Below are 14,619 nucleotides of genomic sequence, written 5' to 3'. Positions count from 1 at the left end.
ACAAATAACCATTTCTGTAATTTGTGTTTTCAAGTAGAAAACAATTCTCTTTTTTTACAGCTAATAAAGCAGCAGCAGGCTCCGGAAACCGTCCGGGGAGTGTAATACGTGTATATGGTGATGAAAACAGCGACAAAGTGACTCCAGGAACATTCATACCATATTGTTCAATGGCACACGCACAGCTTTGCTTCCATGGGCACCGTGATGCTGTTAAATTCTTTGTTGCAGTACCTGGTGAGGCTTTATTACCATTCTTCAGATAAAGTTTCTTTTTTGCCTTTATTTGCTTAGTTAAACATAGTGTTTAGGCAAAGACTGCTAGTGTATGAAATCATACATTCAAAGCTAATTTATTATATTTTACTTACAAGACTGGTTTGATTTCTGAGTGTGGTATTGTTCAATGGGAGGAGAAGGGTTTGGTCACAAAGTAGTAAGTGCTTTGCTTCCATCTGGGAGAAAGATACTGTGGTGAGTGGGTACTTGCCTATTAACAAGGCAGTCAACTACTAGTTGATGTAAGGTCCAATTTAAGAGTCTGGCATCCTGCAGGAAGGATGAGCTACTAAGGGAGAAGCCCCCAAAGGAAACAATCTTGAGCTGGAAAAATGAAGTTTCCCAGGAGCTGCAATGCCAGCTGAATAGTCTCAGTGCTTCCATCCACCTTGTGTGTTTGAAGTAAATGACAGAAATTTGCTTAATGGGCTGACACGCACTGAATCATTTCAGTTGTGTGTCTGAAAGTCTTTAAGTCTGTTTCAATGTCATTCTCTAGATCTGCATGCCTATGCTGTGAAATCTATCCAGAGGCATTTAATTCTCTGATTTCCATTGAACTGACCTGAACAGATTCTTTGTCTCTTTAGAGAGATGAAATTAGAGCAGAGCTAGCTTTCTGTCCCTTGCTGAAGAGATACTAGGATCCAAAGTTCAGTGTATCATTAGGCAATACAGGTGGTATTATTCTGTGAGATGTGGCATAAAAATGTATCTGTTTTTAATCCAGGTCAGGTTGTTTGCCCACAGAGTAGTGGTGGAACAGAGCTAACAGCTGATAAACCAGCCCAAGAGTCCTTCAGCCAGAGTCCCTTAAAATCCATGTTGGTGATAAGTGGTGGAGAAGGATATATTGACTTCAGAATGGGTAAGAAATACTAAGCTTAAAACCAGTTGTAACCCCTTCATACCGAAAGGTCATGAACCATATAATAACTTTGTGATTTCAGAGTGCGTGGGGTCAGTCAGTGTGTAGTCTTTACTGAGCAGGTGTGAGGATATCTCTGTTCTCCCCAACATACACCATCAGCTTGCTCTTCTCTTCCCAATAAACGGTGGCCTCTGAGTTGACTGTGTAAAAAGGTTTATTTGAAATTGTCCTTTGGAGTCATGTGCCTCCTTCCCATTTATGCTTTCAGTCTTACTTTGACAGGTTAGTCTTCTATCTCAAACTGCTGGAAAATATGTCCTTAGTTACTTAAATATGCAGACTTACTACAAAAAAAGTCATGTATTGTGTGAAGAACATTCAAACTAAAATTTACTCATTTTTGATTGAAAAGGGAAAAAGTAGTTCACTGTTAACCTTTGTGTGCCCTTCTTACTTTGATCACTGCTTTTTTTGAATAGTGCTTTTGCATGATCTAGTCCATAAAAGATTTCTTGTGTAAACGTATTATTTTTAATTGAAGTTGTTGGAGAAATATAACAAAATGAGAGTGGTTGTGGTTCTGTGCTTAAAATCTGCAGCTAGGACCTTGACAAAAAGTGCCTAAAAGAGTCACAACTCCGAGACCTGGTTTTGACCCTTTGCCTAAATCTGTCTATAGTGTTTTTCAAAAACAAACAAACAACAAAAAAACCACAAAAACCACTACAAAGAAAAACCCATGAAGGCGAGCCCAAATTCTGTCATCCCACTAGTCAATGAAAAACAAGTTCCTGCTGGTAATGCTGGTGGAGTTACGCAGGAGGCAGGACTTGAGGCAATTCTGTGCCACGCTGCAGCAAGTATTAGAAATGCTGCACTTGTTCCAAGCAAGCTGGTATAGCCACATACCGAATGTGCATTTTGCTGTCCTTGTGGCGTGATGCAAACCATGAACGTAAGTGTCAGTACTATGGCTGCATTAGCTCAGCCATGACCTCATTGGTGTGGCAAACTGGCTCAAGAGCAAGTTTAGATTCCTCAGACCTCCAGAGTTGTCTAACCAGAAAACCAGCCAAACTGTGACTTGAAACCTTCCTGAAGTTGTAGGTCAGTTCCCGTTTCCTCTGATTAAACTGACCTCCTTCTGTACCACAAGACTGCCTCCGTATTGATGCTTATTACAGTCTACGTGCAGTTTTGTTAGTGGTTAGTCTGTCACCTTTGATCCTAGTCAGCTCATGTCACCAAGAGTTTAGATGCAGTTACAAAACTGCTCTTCTCTTTTGAAGAGCAATAATGGAGAACAGGCTTAAGGTGGGTTGTTTTTTTTGTCAGCATGTGAAGTTGTGGCAAGTGAGGACAACTAGAACAAGAGGAAAGGAGGAGGAAGGTTTATTACAGACATGAATTGTTTCACTTGCGCTCAGTTACTGCTCTTATTTCCAGAGCACTTTAATGGTTTATGTGTTTATGCTCACACACTTTACTTCTGCCTGAGAGGTACTGCAAGTTTGCAAATTAGGTGCTTGTTTCTCTGCCTTAAAGAGTTACAAGTAATGTCTAGAATACGGATATTTATGAAACTGCAGTTAATCTTTGGGGCTAAACCTGAAAAATATGACTATCAGAACAGGCTCTGAAACAATTACACAACAGACTATCAGTTTATAATATATATTCACAATCTTGAAAATGCTTTTATAAGAGCATGAGGCAACTACTGTCTTATGTTGTTTATCTTGTAAACCTAGATGTCACTTGTGTTGTTCCTTTTGGTGTTAATGCTGGATTTTATTGCCTGCCTGAATCAAAGCTGCTGTTTTTCAGGTGATGAAGGTGGAGAATCTGAACTCCTTGGAGAAGCTCTACAACTTGAACCTTCTGTAGCCAAAGCTGAGAGGAGTCACTTGATAGTGTGGCAAGTAAAAAAAAAAAAAAAAAAAAAAAAAAAAAAAAAGAAAAAAGCTTCTGCATGTTTTTTTTATTTTGTGAAACCTGTTTCACTACATGATGTTGAAGCATTTCTTTGCTGTTTAACTTTATATTGCAAATTTGTCATACCTTTAACTATACAGGAATTAGCTTGTGCTGTTTTACTGCACCCGTGTTACATGGAACAGTATATTGAAATCAGATCTTTCTCAAAACTGGTGTGCACACCATAGTAAGCAACTGAGACATTAGTTTTACTGTACCACAGCAATCTAATGTAGTTCACTTCTTTGGTAGTCTCACTTGAGTTCAGCTTTATTACAACTGAGCTTCATTTCACCGCATAATGCATTGAGTAAAACAGCAAAGTTATTCCCAGAGTATTAAAAAATTGACAAACTATAAGATGATTATGAAGACTCATCCAAATATTCAGTGAGGGCTAAAGCAAACTGTAAATTTCAGCTTTTGTTTTCAAACCTGGAAAATCTTGCTTATGTAGTGTATATGGTTTAATTTGTTACGTTCATCAGAATTTCTGGGGGAAGAAGGGATTCTATAGGAACTGAGATGACAATATTTAAATAAAATCACATGTTTCCACTATTGAACCTTAAAGTTTGAGAACTGCTGCCCTCAATAATGACCAATTTTGAGCATAGTGTTTTTCCATTTCCCTGACATGGAACAACTCGGTTTCCAAAGGGTATTCTTAGGATGATTTAAATTTGAAAATAGATGTAAAATTCTTGAACGGGGGATATGGTTTTTTTTCTTTTCTTGTCTTAACTCCTTATGTCCTAAGCACTAGAATGATCTTCTCTGCCTAGCTGGTCAAACTCATGAGGCACTACATGTGTGAAGGTTAGAGACCTCGATTAGAGCATGAGAAAAGACTGAGAGTGTACAGGAAAAATGCATTCTGCCCAAGTGAGATTGTAAAGGAACTTTAGTGCCAGATAATTAGGTACAAAATGTATTTTTTTGTAGTTGCATACCCTAATTTAGTAAAAAAAAAAAATAAAAAAATTGAGCAACGATGTTAGCAGGTAACACTAAGATTGGGTAAATTGATGAAAGTCAGGAGACTCTAATATTAGGCTGACATTCTGTCTACTCACCATCTATTTTTTTAACCATAAGTGTGAGTTGAAGATTGTCTTCCTTTTACATTGAATTTCCTACATCAGTATCAGACCTAAGTTAAACACTTCATGATTTCTGTACTTCAGAATATTTTAAAATCCAGATTTGCTCTTTCATTTTGTCTCTGGAAAGTAAAAGTTTTGAGGGGTTTTAATAAACATCCAGCATTTGCCCCCAAAAGGCTGGGACTGTTCTGTTCAGATTAGCAGAGAAATTTAGTAACTATTGTGTGAGAGAACTGAACAGTTTCAGAGAAGTAAATATAGAAACACTTTTTTAAAACTGCCTAAACATTTTTATGCAATAGGAGCAGTTCTGGTCTATCAGGCAAACATGTGTTTATATATTTTCTTAATTTTTTAAATGAACACATTTAGCTGAGGTCTATTGTGTAAATATATATTTAGGCAGCTTTTTCAAATGCATATCATAGCTGATAAACCAGAAAAACTCCATTCAGGTCTATTGGTTAGATTTATATGTATAAATACTTTTTAAGCGACATATTTTGTACACAGCTGTTCCTCTCGTAAATATGTATTTAGGACATGAACTATGTAGTAAAAATCCTTATTAAAGATGTCTAATATCTTGGTAGTATTTTTCTCTTCAGAATGCCAAAAGTGATGAGAGCATGTTGTTCATAATTTGCTTTCCAAATTCATCTTTAACGTCACTCTTAAAGTACTTTGGCTTAAATATAAAGTCTGGGAGCTTTTTAAAAATTACACAAATACAGGAAGTAAACTGAGTAAACACTCTTAGACCTGTTTAAAACTTACATAGACATGTATGCTGAACCTGAAGCACATCTGAATTATGAAATTTGACGTCTACAAAAAATGCTGTCTAAACTTTTACTGTTGTGCAGAATCTTCACTGTGAGTGGTGCAGTTTCATTGCTTTTCCTGCCATTTTCTTAATTTTTTTTTTTTTCTCTTTGGAAAACAGTCTCCAAAGCTTTTACTCACTGGTTGATTGTCACATTCTCATGTTCTCAGAAAAAAAGCGCACAATTCTGTTCCTTGGTTCTTGTATAGCATTTTATTTGTAACTAGTGATGAGCCGTTTTCTCTGAACGGCTTTACTGCTATCAAATAGAGCAGTTCAATCTGGCAAGTGTGTACCTGGTCTTTTGCCAAATGTATCTGGTCCACCGTGCCATTTTAGTCACCTCAGTGGACCAACTCTTGCAAATTTTTCAGAGAATGATTGTTTCTGTCCAAAAGTGGAAGGGTTTTAAAGAAAACAGTAGGTTAACTGTGTACCACTGTGGGTGTAGATAAAAGGCATGTGCACTTCTCTGTGTTTCTCATTAAAAAACTTTATCCCCTGTCCTAAGGTACAGTAGATTAAATAGGTCCCTGTTGTCATCACAGCGCACTGGGTTTTATAAACTCTGCGTGAGGTCGCTTTGAATGGTGAATAAAGCACGTGAAACCCCAGGCATGGAGATGACAATACACTCCTACGAATCCGTCTCAAGAATGTGTTTATGCATACACTCATGTGATTAAAGCATCATATAAATAGGAGCTAATCTCTTGATAGCTACAGCTTGTTAATAGTTTGGAAACATTTCGAGCACAAGATATGCAGCACATTACTTGCCTGGGTAAGGGTGTTTGCATGGTAAAGGTGAACTGCGTTGTATAAGCTGCTGCATTGTCCATTTCTTGTAAAGGTCTTCCTGCGTTGGATCAGATAGAGCTGGCAGAGCGTAGACACTTTATCATAGGCTGCCTTAGTAACAAACGTTAAATCTGTTTTATTATACTAACTGTTCTAAAGAACGTGTGTCTTTTAAAATGCTGTGTAACTGAATATTTATTTCCATGTGAGTATTATAAAAGTTACCAAAGGATTAAACCTGATTTAGCACTCTTGTAAGTGGCCCTGTTGAGACAGGGTCTTGTGAAGGCCCTGCTCTGTAAAACAAGACACGGTAAACTCAAATACGGTTCTTTAGGGAAATTAAATGTTTTTTCTAACAGGGTTATGCCATATTGTAACAACTTATGTTGCACCTCAAAGCATTTTTCTATACACTAAATGTCTCTCCCGCCCTCTAACAAGATTAAGTTTCCTTTATTAATTTTGTTGATGCACATTTCTCAATCTTTTAAGCATATATTTTAAACATTTTATGGTCTGTAATTTTTGAAAGTTTTGTCTGTTGGACACTTTACGCTGAATTTTACTTGCCTCTGTAATCCGAGATGGATCCTACAGCGTTAAACTTGCTGTCTGTTAAAACTTGAGGCTTCTTTTCTGTGAGCAGAAAAGCTCATATAGCAGTGTAGTTATTTCCGTATTTATTTCTATTATTGAATCCATGGGGTTCAGAATGTAACTTTGTACATGAAATATATATAAATATGTATATGAAACATGCATTGGATTGGTGTGTTCTTTGTAGTCTCACGTTAAGCTCAGAGGTTTTTGATGCTGCCAGAAGGCATGGTAATTGGGTGTTTTACACTAGCAGCCAAATGTTGCCATCATAAATACAGGTAGTAGTGTATTTGAGTCAGCCTACAACTTGTGTAATCCTTCCATCTCATACGGGGCTTAAGCAAAAACTCTGAAGGAAAACTTTGTTCACTGACTGGCTCCCAAATGATGCCACACTGTCTTTGCCTCTTACGTGGCTCTCAAACCTGCTGATTCATAGGCTGAGAATCTAGAGGAGACACGCTTAACTGCAGCTCAGATGAAATGGGTGCTGGCACTGGAATTTATTTTTCAAGTTTTCTTCACACCTTATCCAAGATTCATCTAAGCTCATCTGCACGCTGGTTGCTCACTGCATGGCAGAGGAAATACTGTATTTATAAGGCAGAAGAACAAGGACTCGGTAACAAGAGATATATTTCTACTGCAGAACAGAACACTTGCCTAGAGCCAGGTTTTCATTTTTTCCTGGCTCATCTGCCACTTTCTAACCACATTTGTCCCAACAATTTATCTTGATTAGTATGTAACAAGTGGCCATGCCACTGAAAATATTTGGTTAACCTTTGTTACAATGGATTGAGGAGTCCCCCTCCTCCTGCAGTGAAAACACTGGGTCCTGCTGTGCCTGGGGCTCCGTGCGGGCAGGCCTTGCCTCGTCTCTGAGTGTGCAAGCACACCTTACTCTCACTTCTCTCCGGTTGGAGTGAAGGGCCCGCATAAAGTTGTTGCTTTGAATACCTCCAGGATGGAAATGCTTCATACTTGCACATGCAAACATGGGAATCATTCACGGTTCAGAAAATGCAAAGTGGACCGTTACCAGTGTTACATCAACTTTAAATTTTATTTTCTTCATGCTTAAAAATAATATTTTTGCTCAATTACTGGAGTTTCATTGCAAGATATACTGACAAAACTTCACTCTCCATAACAGTGTTTATTCTTGGGATGTGTCCATTCACATGCATGTCACGTCATTGCGCTGTGCTAAGACTCTGTGTGTGTATTAAATAGGAAGAAACATAAATCTTTACTCTGGAAATGTTTAAGCTCTTTTGGCAGCCCCTCGGGTTGGTGGGTAAGTTTTCAGATCCTGTATTGAGAGAGAAGTGCTATGAGAATCGTGAACTGGGTTAAGGCGTTGCGAATGATATCTGGAGACTGAAGTTTTAAGCCATTATAACTAGCCAAGCCTTTCTGCAATGGACATGGTGATAATAGAAGCACTCACAGGTTCTGTAGAAGATTTTAAAAAAATAACTCAGTTGTATCAGTCGCCTATAAAAAGAGGTATTCAAATCAAAATACCTAGAATATTCATAACCATACAGGAATTGAAAATATTTCAATGTGAATGTTCTTTATAGGGAAAAAACCTTTTTGCTGGAAACTAAGCCTAGAACTTAGTGAGATTGAGGCAATTTCCCTTTTTCTACACTGGTATAGCAAACCTAAATGAGGGATTCTTTTTGCTATCACCCTGCTTTTTCAGCACCCTGTATTTGAAAGCTGTTTGAGCAATACGGTCTGTTTAACATTATGATGATCTCTGATGCTTAAGTGTCCTTAATTCTACTGTAAAGCAAGCTTTGAGGGAGCTTTTTAGCCTTGGACCATGCTCCGATTCATGGCCTGGCCTTTGGGACTTGCTGCAGGTTTGCATGGTTATAGTTAACTTCTTAAAAAGCTACTTAGAGATGACAAACCCAAGTATGTGAAGTGTCTTCCTGCTTTTCAAAACACTCTGTAAAGTGGTGGGAAGGGAGCTGCTGAGAAGTGATGTAGATTGTTGCTTGCTATTGTCTGTGAGTGTAAACAGGACGGAAACCCCCAGGCCTGGCGCGGTCTGTGGTGTTTAAACACAAGATGGTGCTCTTACAGTTCGGTGACAACAGGGACACCTCGAGGGAAAACTCCCGCTGGAGTATTCTCTTCTCCCCGTCTGTCAGCATCCATGTTTCAGGTTTCCTCTAACATCTCTGCAAGGTGAAGATGTTGTGTCGGAGGTTAAAGAAAGTAAAGGAGAATCAGTCTTTGATCATCAGAGGGTTCAGGCGATGCCTCTCCCTCGCCTTCACCTCCGTGGCGATGAAGTCGTGTTGTGGGGATTTGTTTGCTGCAGGTACAGCCCTGGCCCTGAGGCCGGCCTGGAGCTCCTGACCTGGGACCTCCTCAGCCCATTGCACCTAGTGCTTAGAAAAAGGAAAGGAAAAAGGTTTCTTTCTTTAAAAAAGGTCAGGCCGAGCAGCCCCTGTGGCCCAGCCGCGGGAAGGAGCCCGGCAGGGCGGGTGCTGCCCGCAGTGTGCACCGGGGCCAAGCAGGGGTTTTGCAGCGTTCCCCTGCCTGCCCCTTCCTCACCTTCAGGCATGTCCTGCTCCAGTTGGCAGGTGGGGCATTACGGACCCCCCTGAATTCATGCCCTCTCTGCAGAACGGCCCTTTAAAAGCTTTAGCACACGCGTGGCGGCTCTGGCTGCAATGGGGAGGGGGCTGGTGCTCTTCTCTGGCCACAGACCTTCCCCTTCCATCGTCCACCCTGAAACCAAGGGCTTGGGGACGCGCAGGGGGTTTCTGCAGTGATGGGGGGGGGGTGTGTGTGTGTTTGCTGCCGTCACCTGCTGCTGCTTCCACCCCTGCACAGAATGTCACCGTGCCCAGCGCTCTGGCTTTGTAGGCTCTCGGGTCTGAAGCTTAACTAAGGAAGGAAAAAAACAACTATACTGGAAACTCCTAGACTTCACATTTACTTTTCCCTTCCACCTTTCGGCGTGTGGGGCCGACATGGGGAGCACTGTGGCCCGGGGGGCCCTGCCCCAGCTCTGCGCTGGCAGGGAGGGAGCTGCTGCCGGCTGGGTCCCCTGTCTGGACAGCGTGGTGGGGGTGGCAGTGCTTCGTGATCGTGGCATCGTTACGCTGCCTCATAGCCAGGACTGCAGGTTCTCAGGGTCTCCCTTTAAAAAAAAAAAAAAAAATTAGACTGACGTTTGCTTTGAGTTTAAGTAGGAAAAAAAAAAGCTGATAGGTTCTGCAGCGGGTCCGACCATGTGTCCTGGGGTGCTGTCTGATGCAAATGCCTGGAAGAGAGAGCAAGAGTGGGGCAGACCTGTAGGTCACCCCGCAGCTTGCTACGCCTTCAGGCTTTAAGTCTCAGTTTCTACCTTGTGGAAACAACTGGATTGATGGAAAATGGGGCAGTTGTCTGCATCCCAGGAGGAATAAAAAGCAGGAATTCAGAGAGCTCATTGGTTCATAAAAGCAGCTAGAATACCACTGGATACTTCTCTGAATGTGGGAAATACTGAGAATGTGATAAAGCTTTACACTTCTTCTACCATTTATGTTTCTTGAGCTGCTGTGCAGCCGCTCTTGGTAGATGCTGTTGCAGAGTTGTGAGTGCCAGGCATGGCTCCGTCCCTACTCGCCTGGGGCATTTGGTTTCTACTCGCAGGGACAACAGAGAGCTGTCTGCGGGGATGAGAAGCATGTGAATCAGGTGCGAAGAGTTTCAGTCTTCCAGGCCAGACCTGGCAGTGGTTTGGGGTTGGTAATTGCACGGGAAAGTGGTGTTAAAGGCTGATGGGGGAGGCTGAATCCAGGAGAGAAAAGGTGCTGAGGACTTTTTTGGCTGCTAATTGATGTGTTCAGTGACAGAACAGCAGGATGTGTGTGTGGGCAGGGAAAATTGAATTCTTGTCAAAATTGCCCAAAAGGTAATGAAAATGCCTGAGATAAGAGAGGTGAATTGTGCGGCATCCACAAAACCATTAGAGTCCGGTTGACTCACTTGCAAATAAACACTGTGTGGGTGCTCACTGGCAGAAAAAACTCTTCTGCCCTTTGCAGATGTGCCTGTATCTCATTCCTCCTAGGAAGGATGGATGGATGGATGGATGAATGGATGGATGGACGGACGGACGAACTGGGTCCCTGTGCCTTAGCCAGGTCTCAGAGGTGCGGGGGGAGCAGGATCAGCCCCCAGCAGCAGCATTGTAACCTTGGAGCACCAGACATGAGGTGCCCATCCTTGCCTTGCTGCAGGGGGCTGTGGTCTTCCATGGGTGGGAAGAGAAAAGCAGAAAGGACAGACATCTCAAGAGGGGGAGGTGGCCCCAGGAACACTATAAAACACCAGGATGGAGAGTAAAGACTTCATGCAACAGGGCTTACCCTGAAACAGTTTTGCTGCCTTTTGGGTGATGACATGCTGTTAAACCAAACCGCCATCAGCTCAACACAACAAGCCCGATGACCAGCTTTTGCAAGAGATTTTAAGAGTCATTTCTCAGCCATATGTCTGAACTTTTTAGGGTTCTTGGAAGATCTGTCACCGTAGCAACCCACATCTGCAATAAAGCCCAAAATGTCTACTTTGGGCCAAAGCTATGGCTGAACTGCTACAGTGAGCTGTGAACAGAGGGGTGGGTGTGTAGCTCAGGTGCAAGGCGAGGTGGAGCTTGTGCCACGAGCCCTTTGGGGCTGGTCCTCCTGGGAGAAGTCATGGCTCTTCAGACCCTGCCAGCCTGGGCTCTGCTATGGTCCTGGTTTGCAAGAGGGTCAGGGCTCTGATGATCAAAAGCCATTTATTTGGTATTGGGAAGGCAAAATGCCTACAGCTGGCCCATTCTCATGAAATGGAGTAGTTGTAACTGCTGTGGGGCTTATCAGAGAGGCCAGAGGCATCTGAGCCCCTCTCGCATGACAGCAGCAGAGAGCGCAGGGGAGGTGGTTCCTCACCACACCGGGTCCCCAGAGGTGATCGGGGCAGCCAGCCTCACCTGGATGTGCCCTCACAGTCCTTCAGCCTGGGAATCATACATATGGGTCAGAAACAGGGCAAAAGAAACCATGGAGGAAACTCATTTTTTTCACGGAGGAGTGAAGAGACTTTAACAAAGCTTTCCCTGAGCCAACAGCAGTGTTTCGGGCTGACAGCAGCACTTGGGTGTTGAAAGTGTTCCCATTCTGTGAGCTGGGTTTTGCAAGCACTTTAAGGTGTGATCTTAAATGAGACGAAGGACAAGTAAATCAGAGTAGATCTTAAGGAGTGTTTTCAGCTTGTGAAGAAGGAAGGCCAGCAGCACTGGCTGGGCTTACCCTGCCAATGAAACAGTAATTTGTTTCCCTATTCCTCCCATGCTTAAAGCAGACTTCACTGGGCTCCTTGAGCCTTGAGCATGATCTGAAGTGGGACCCTGCTTGCTCAGATGGTGCTGCTTTAGGCTGGCATCTACACGCTACAAATTACAGGTCTGTTCTCAGGGTGATCCCCAAAAGGGAAAATCCGAGTTAAAGAGCTAGTTGAAATGGTCGTGGTTCACAGAAACTGCAGATCAGAGAGTTTGGAGGTTTTTCAGTGCTGGTGGTCTTTCTGGTCCTCCAGCTGCTCTATACCCAAATATTGGCCTTGAGGCACCGAGCACAGCATGCCCTCCTCCGGGGAAGCTTTGGTGTTTGGACAATAGACATGGGTGTTTTTGTTAATCTCTGCAGCTGCCGCAGTTTCCTCTCTTGTTTGTACAAATTCCATTTTTTAAGTATCTCACACCCGGAGTGTGCTGAACTTGGGCAGTTCTTGTCACTTCTCATCAAAAGCTAAATAAATCACTGATGCAGCGAATCCTGCCTTCCCCTCCAGCCATGAATCCCTGCACAATGGCAGCGACTTTCTCAAGGGTACTGAAGTTACTCACCAAGCAATTGGGATGAAGACATCCTGGCCTGCAGCTGGCTCAGATGTAGTTGGGACTATTCAAACTTGGGCTGCTTTGGCCCAGAGGTGGGAGCTGCCGTGTGGAGGCAGCCAGGTCCTGGTGCGGGTGCTGATGCTGCCTGCAGAGTTGCAGCAGTTGGAGCCGAAGCAGGCTGGAGGATTAATAAACTTTGGGCCTTGCAGATTTGGGGTGTTAATGGCGTAGCCCTGAGAGGAGAGCACCGATTTGTATCGTGGGTACAGTCCAACTGGCTGCACGCCCTGGTTCCGCAGTGCTGCTCGGAGTTCCAGCACAGGGTGGGGAAGGGCGGGGGTAAATCTGGGCAAATTTCAGACAGGCCGAACAACACCCCACAGGTTGAAGCCACCAGCACAGGCTGTAATCAGGAGGTGTTGCTCCTTAATGGAAGGATGTGTCAGCACTGGACAAGGACCAAATCTGCAGGGAAGCCTCCAAGGTGACGTTGGCATCTCAGCAGCTTGTGATGGAGAGATACTCAGGGGTCATCCCCACAGCTCCGGCATGGCAGCAGGGAAGCTGCAGAGCCCAGGGTCGCCTCCTCTCCAGGACCAGCTCCTCCTGCAAGCAGAGGCAGATGCAGCCCCTCTTGCTGAATTTACCTCTTTAAAGATTTTGACTTGCTGTCACCTAAAAGGCTGGACGAGGACTAAGAAAGTAATACTCTCGCTCTCCCTCCTGGCAAACACCTTGCATCCAGGGCAAACACCAAGGGCCAAGACTGGGATGTGTTTTTTTCACTCAGCACAGCCATACTCCCCGTGAGAAGCTGAACATTGGCTTTGCCCGGCTCTCCCGCGTCTCAGAGCAGACACCCACCCGCCCTCTAAGCCCCCGTCTCTGAACCCTCCAATTGCCTGACATCACTGTGTCTTTAACAGGAGCCCAAATAAAGAAATGCTACAAAACGAGCTTAGCAGGTCACTGGAATAGGAGCCCTATCCAAGGCCAGTAGTAAATAAAGTTACATAAGCCGGTAGGTCATAGCTCTAAGCCTTTTATAGGCCATAAATCCACATTTCCTGGATTTTATAGCTTCTGGTTAAAAATATAAAAAATACTATGTGATTGGAATAAGCCAGCTGATCGTCTCTTAATAGTGTGCTGGGAGAAGCTCCTCATCCTGCAAACAGGTGGGTGCGCTCTGTGGGAAGCCTGGGGATGCTCCTAGAGGGAAGCTGGATGCAGGCAAAAACTGAGGCCCTGCCCTGTAGATATCTGCTGTAATCGAAGGACTTGGCCAGCGCCACATCGTCATATGCTGACGCAATGATGTGTCCTCCCTTTAAATAGTGTCAGCATCCGGCACCTTTATTTCTGCAGGTTTTATGGCTGTGGAGGGTGCAAGAACCTATTGGCTTTTAATAATAGCTTGGAGTTGTTTAGAGATTTTATTTGCCCGACAGCACTGTGCTTTCTGTGATGCTTTAGGAAGTGTAGTAATTAAATGTTTTAATCAAACGCACTCACTTGGGGAATGTTAAACATTTTCTATTGGTAACTGCAGTTCAGGGATCGTCCCGGTCTCTTTGGGACTGTGATGAGTGCCGGAGCTGAGCAAAAAGCCAAGAGCTGAGCTGATGGCCCAAGGATGGACACCCAGACCGGGCTGTGCATTGAGATTCCTGGATAGGCTTCAAATTCAATATGCCTGCGAGATGAGTGGCTTTGAAACCAAGGCCTCTGTGGGGTGCTTGGGGTCCAGGGACCCTCCTCCCAAAAATGACCCCTAAGCTCGACTGCTTCAATCCTGCAAACGTCTAAGCACGCATGTAAAGTCGCAGCACATGACTTCAATGGGGCTATTCATGTGCCCGCAGGAAGCATCCGTTTCACTTCTTGCGGGATTAAGAATGCTGCAAGCCTTAAATCGAGGGCATGAGAAAGGAGGAGAGAAATCAGATTTGCCCAAACAATACCATGAGCATTATTACCACGGAGGAAGGACAAGGGTGGCAATGATGACTTTAGACTTCAGGAACTTTGGCAAATGGGCAAAATGTCTGTCTTTCCTCCTCCTCAATGAAACAACTTATTCACAAGCCAGTGCTTTCTCATTTCCCAGCAGATGAACATTAGATTTGCTCTTTCTCACTGTGTCTGAGCATGCTGGCTGGGTCACTGCCCTGCGCAGGAGCAAGGGGCCATTACCCAGCATGATACACCTCTTGGCAAATGCCAAGGTGGTCCACAAGGTTTCTCAGCC

The 14,619-nt window shown here is 43.6% G+C and overlaps 1 protein-coding gene across 10 annotated transcripts in view; it reads left to right on the top strand.

The window, feature by feature from the left end:
• Positions 1-6,624, top strand: part of SPAG9 (sperm associated antigen 9) — a 57,980-nt gene extending 51,356 nt beyond the window's left edge. For all 10 annotated transcript variants that reach the window (XM_026860849.1, XM_026860851.1, XM_026860850.1 and 7 more), the window contains 3 exons: positions 61-237; positions 1,010-1,147; positions 2,978-6,624. In XM_026860849.1, the coding sequence (XP_026716650.1) occupies positions 61-237; positions 1,010-1,147; positions 2,978-3,315 (653 nt within the window). In that variant the 3' untranslated portion in view covers positions 3,316-6,624. The remainder of the gene's footprint in view (positions 1-60; positions 238-1,009; positions 1,148-2,977) is intronic.
• The last annotated feature ends 7,995 nt before the right edge of the window (positions 6,625-14,619 follow it).

This window comes from Athene cunicularia, assembly GCF_003259725.1.
Source record: "Athene cunicularia isolate RWA chromosome 18 unlocalized genomic scaffold, athCun1 chr18_part1, whole genome shotgun sequence".
NCBI classification, from domain to species: Eukaryota; Metazoa; Chordata; class Aves; order Strigiformes; family Strigidae; genus Athene; species Athene cunicularia.
Note: the sequence above shows the minus strand (reverse complement) of the source record. Positions and strands in the feature narration are given on the sequence as shown.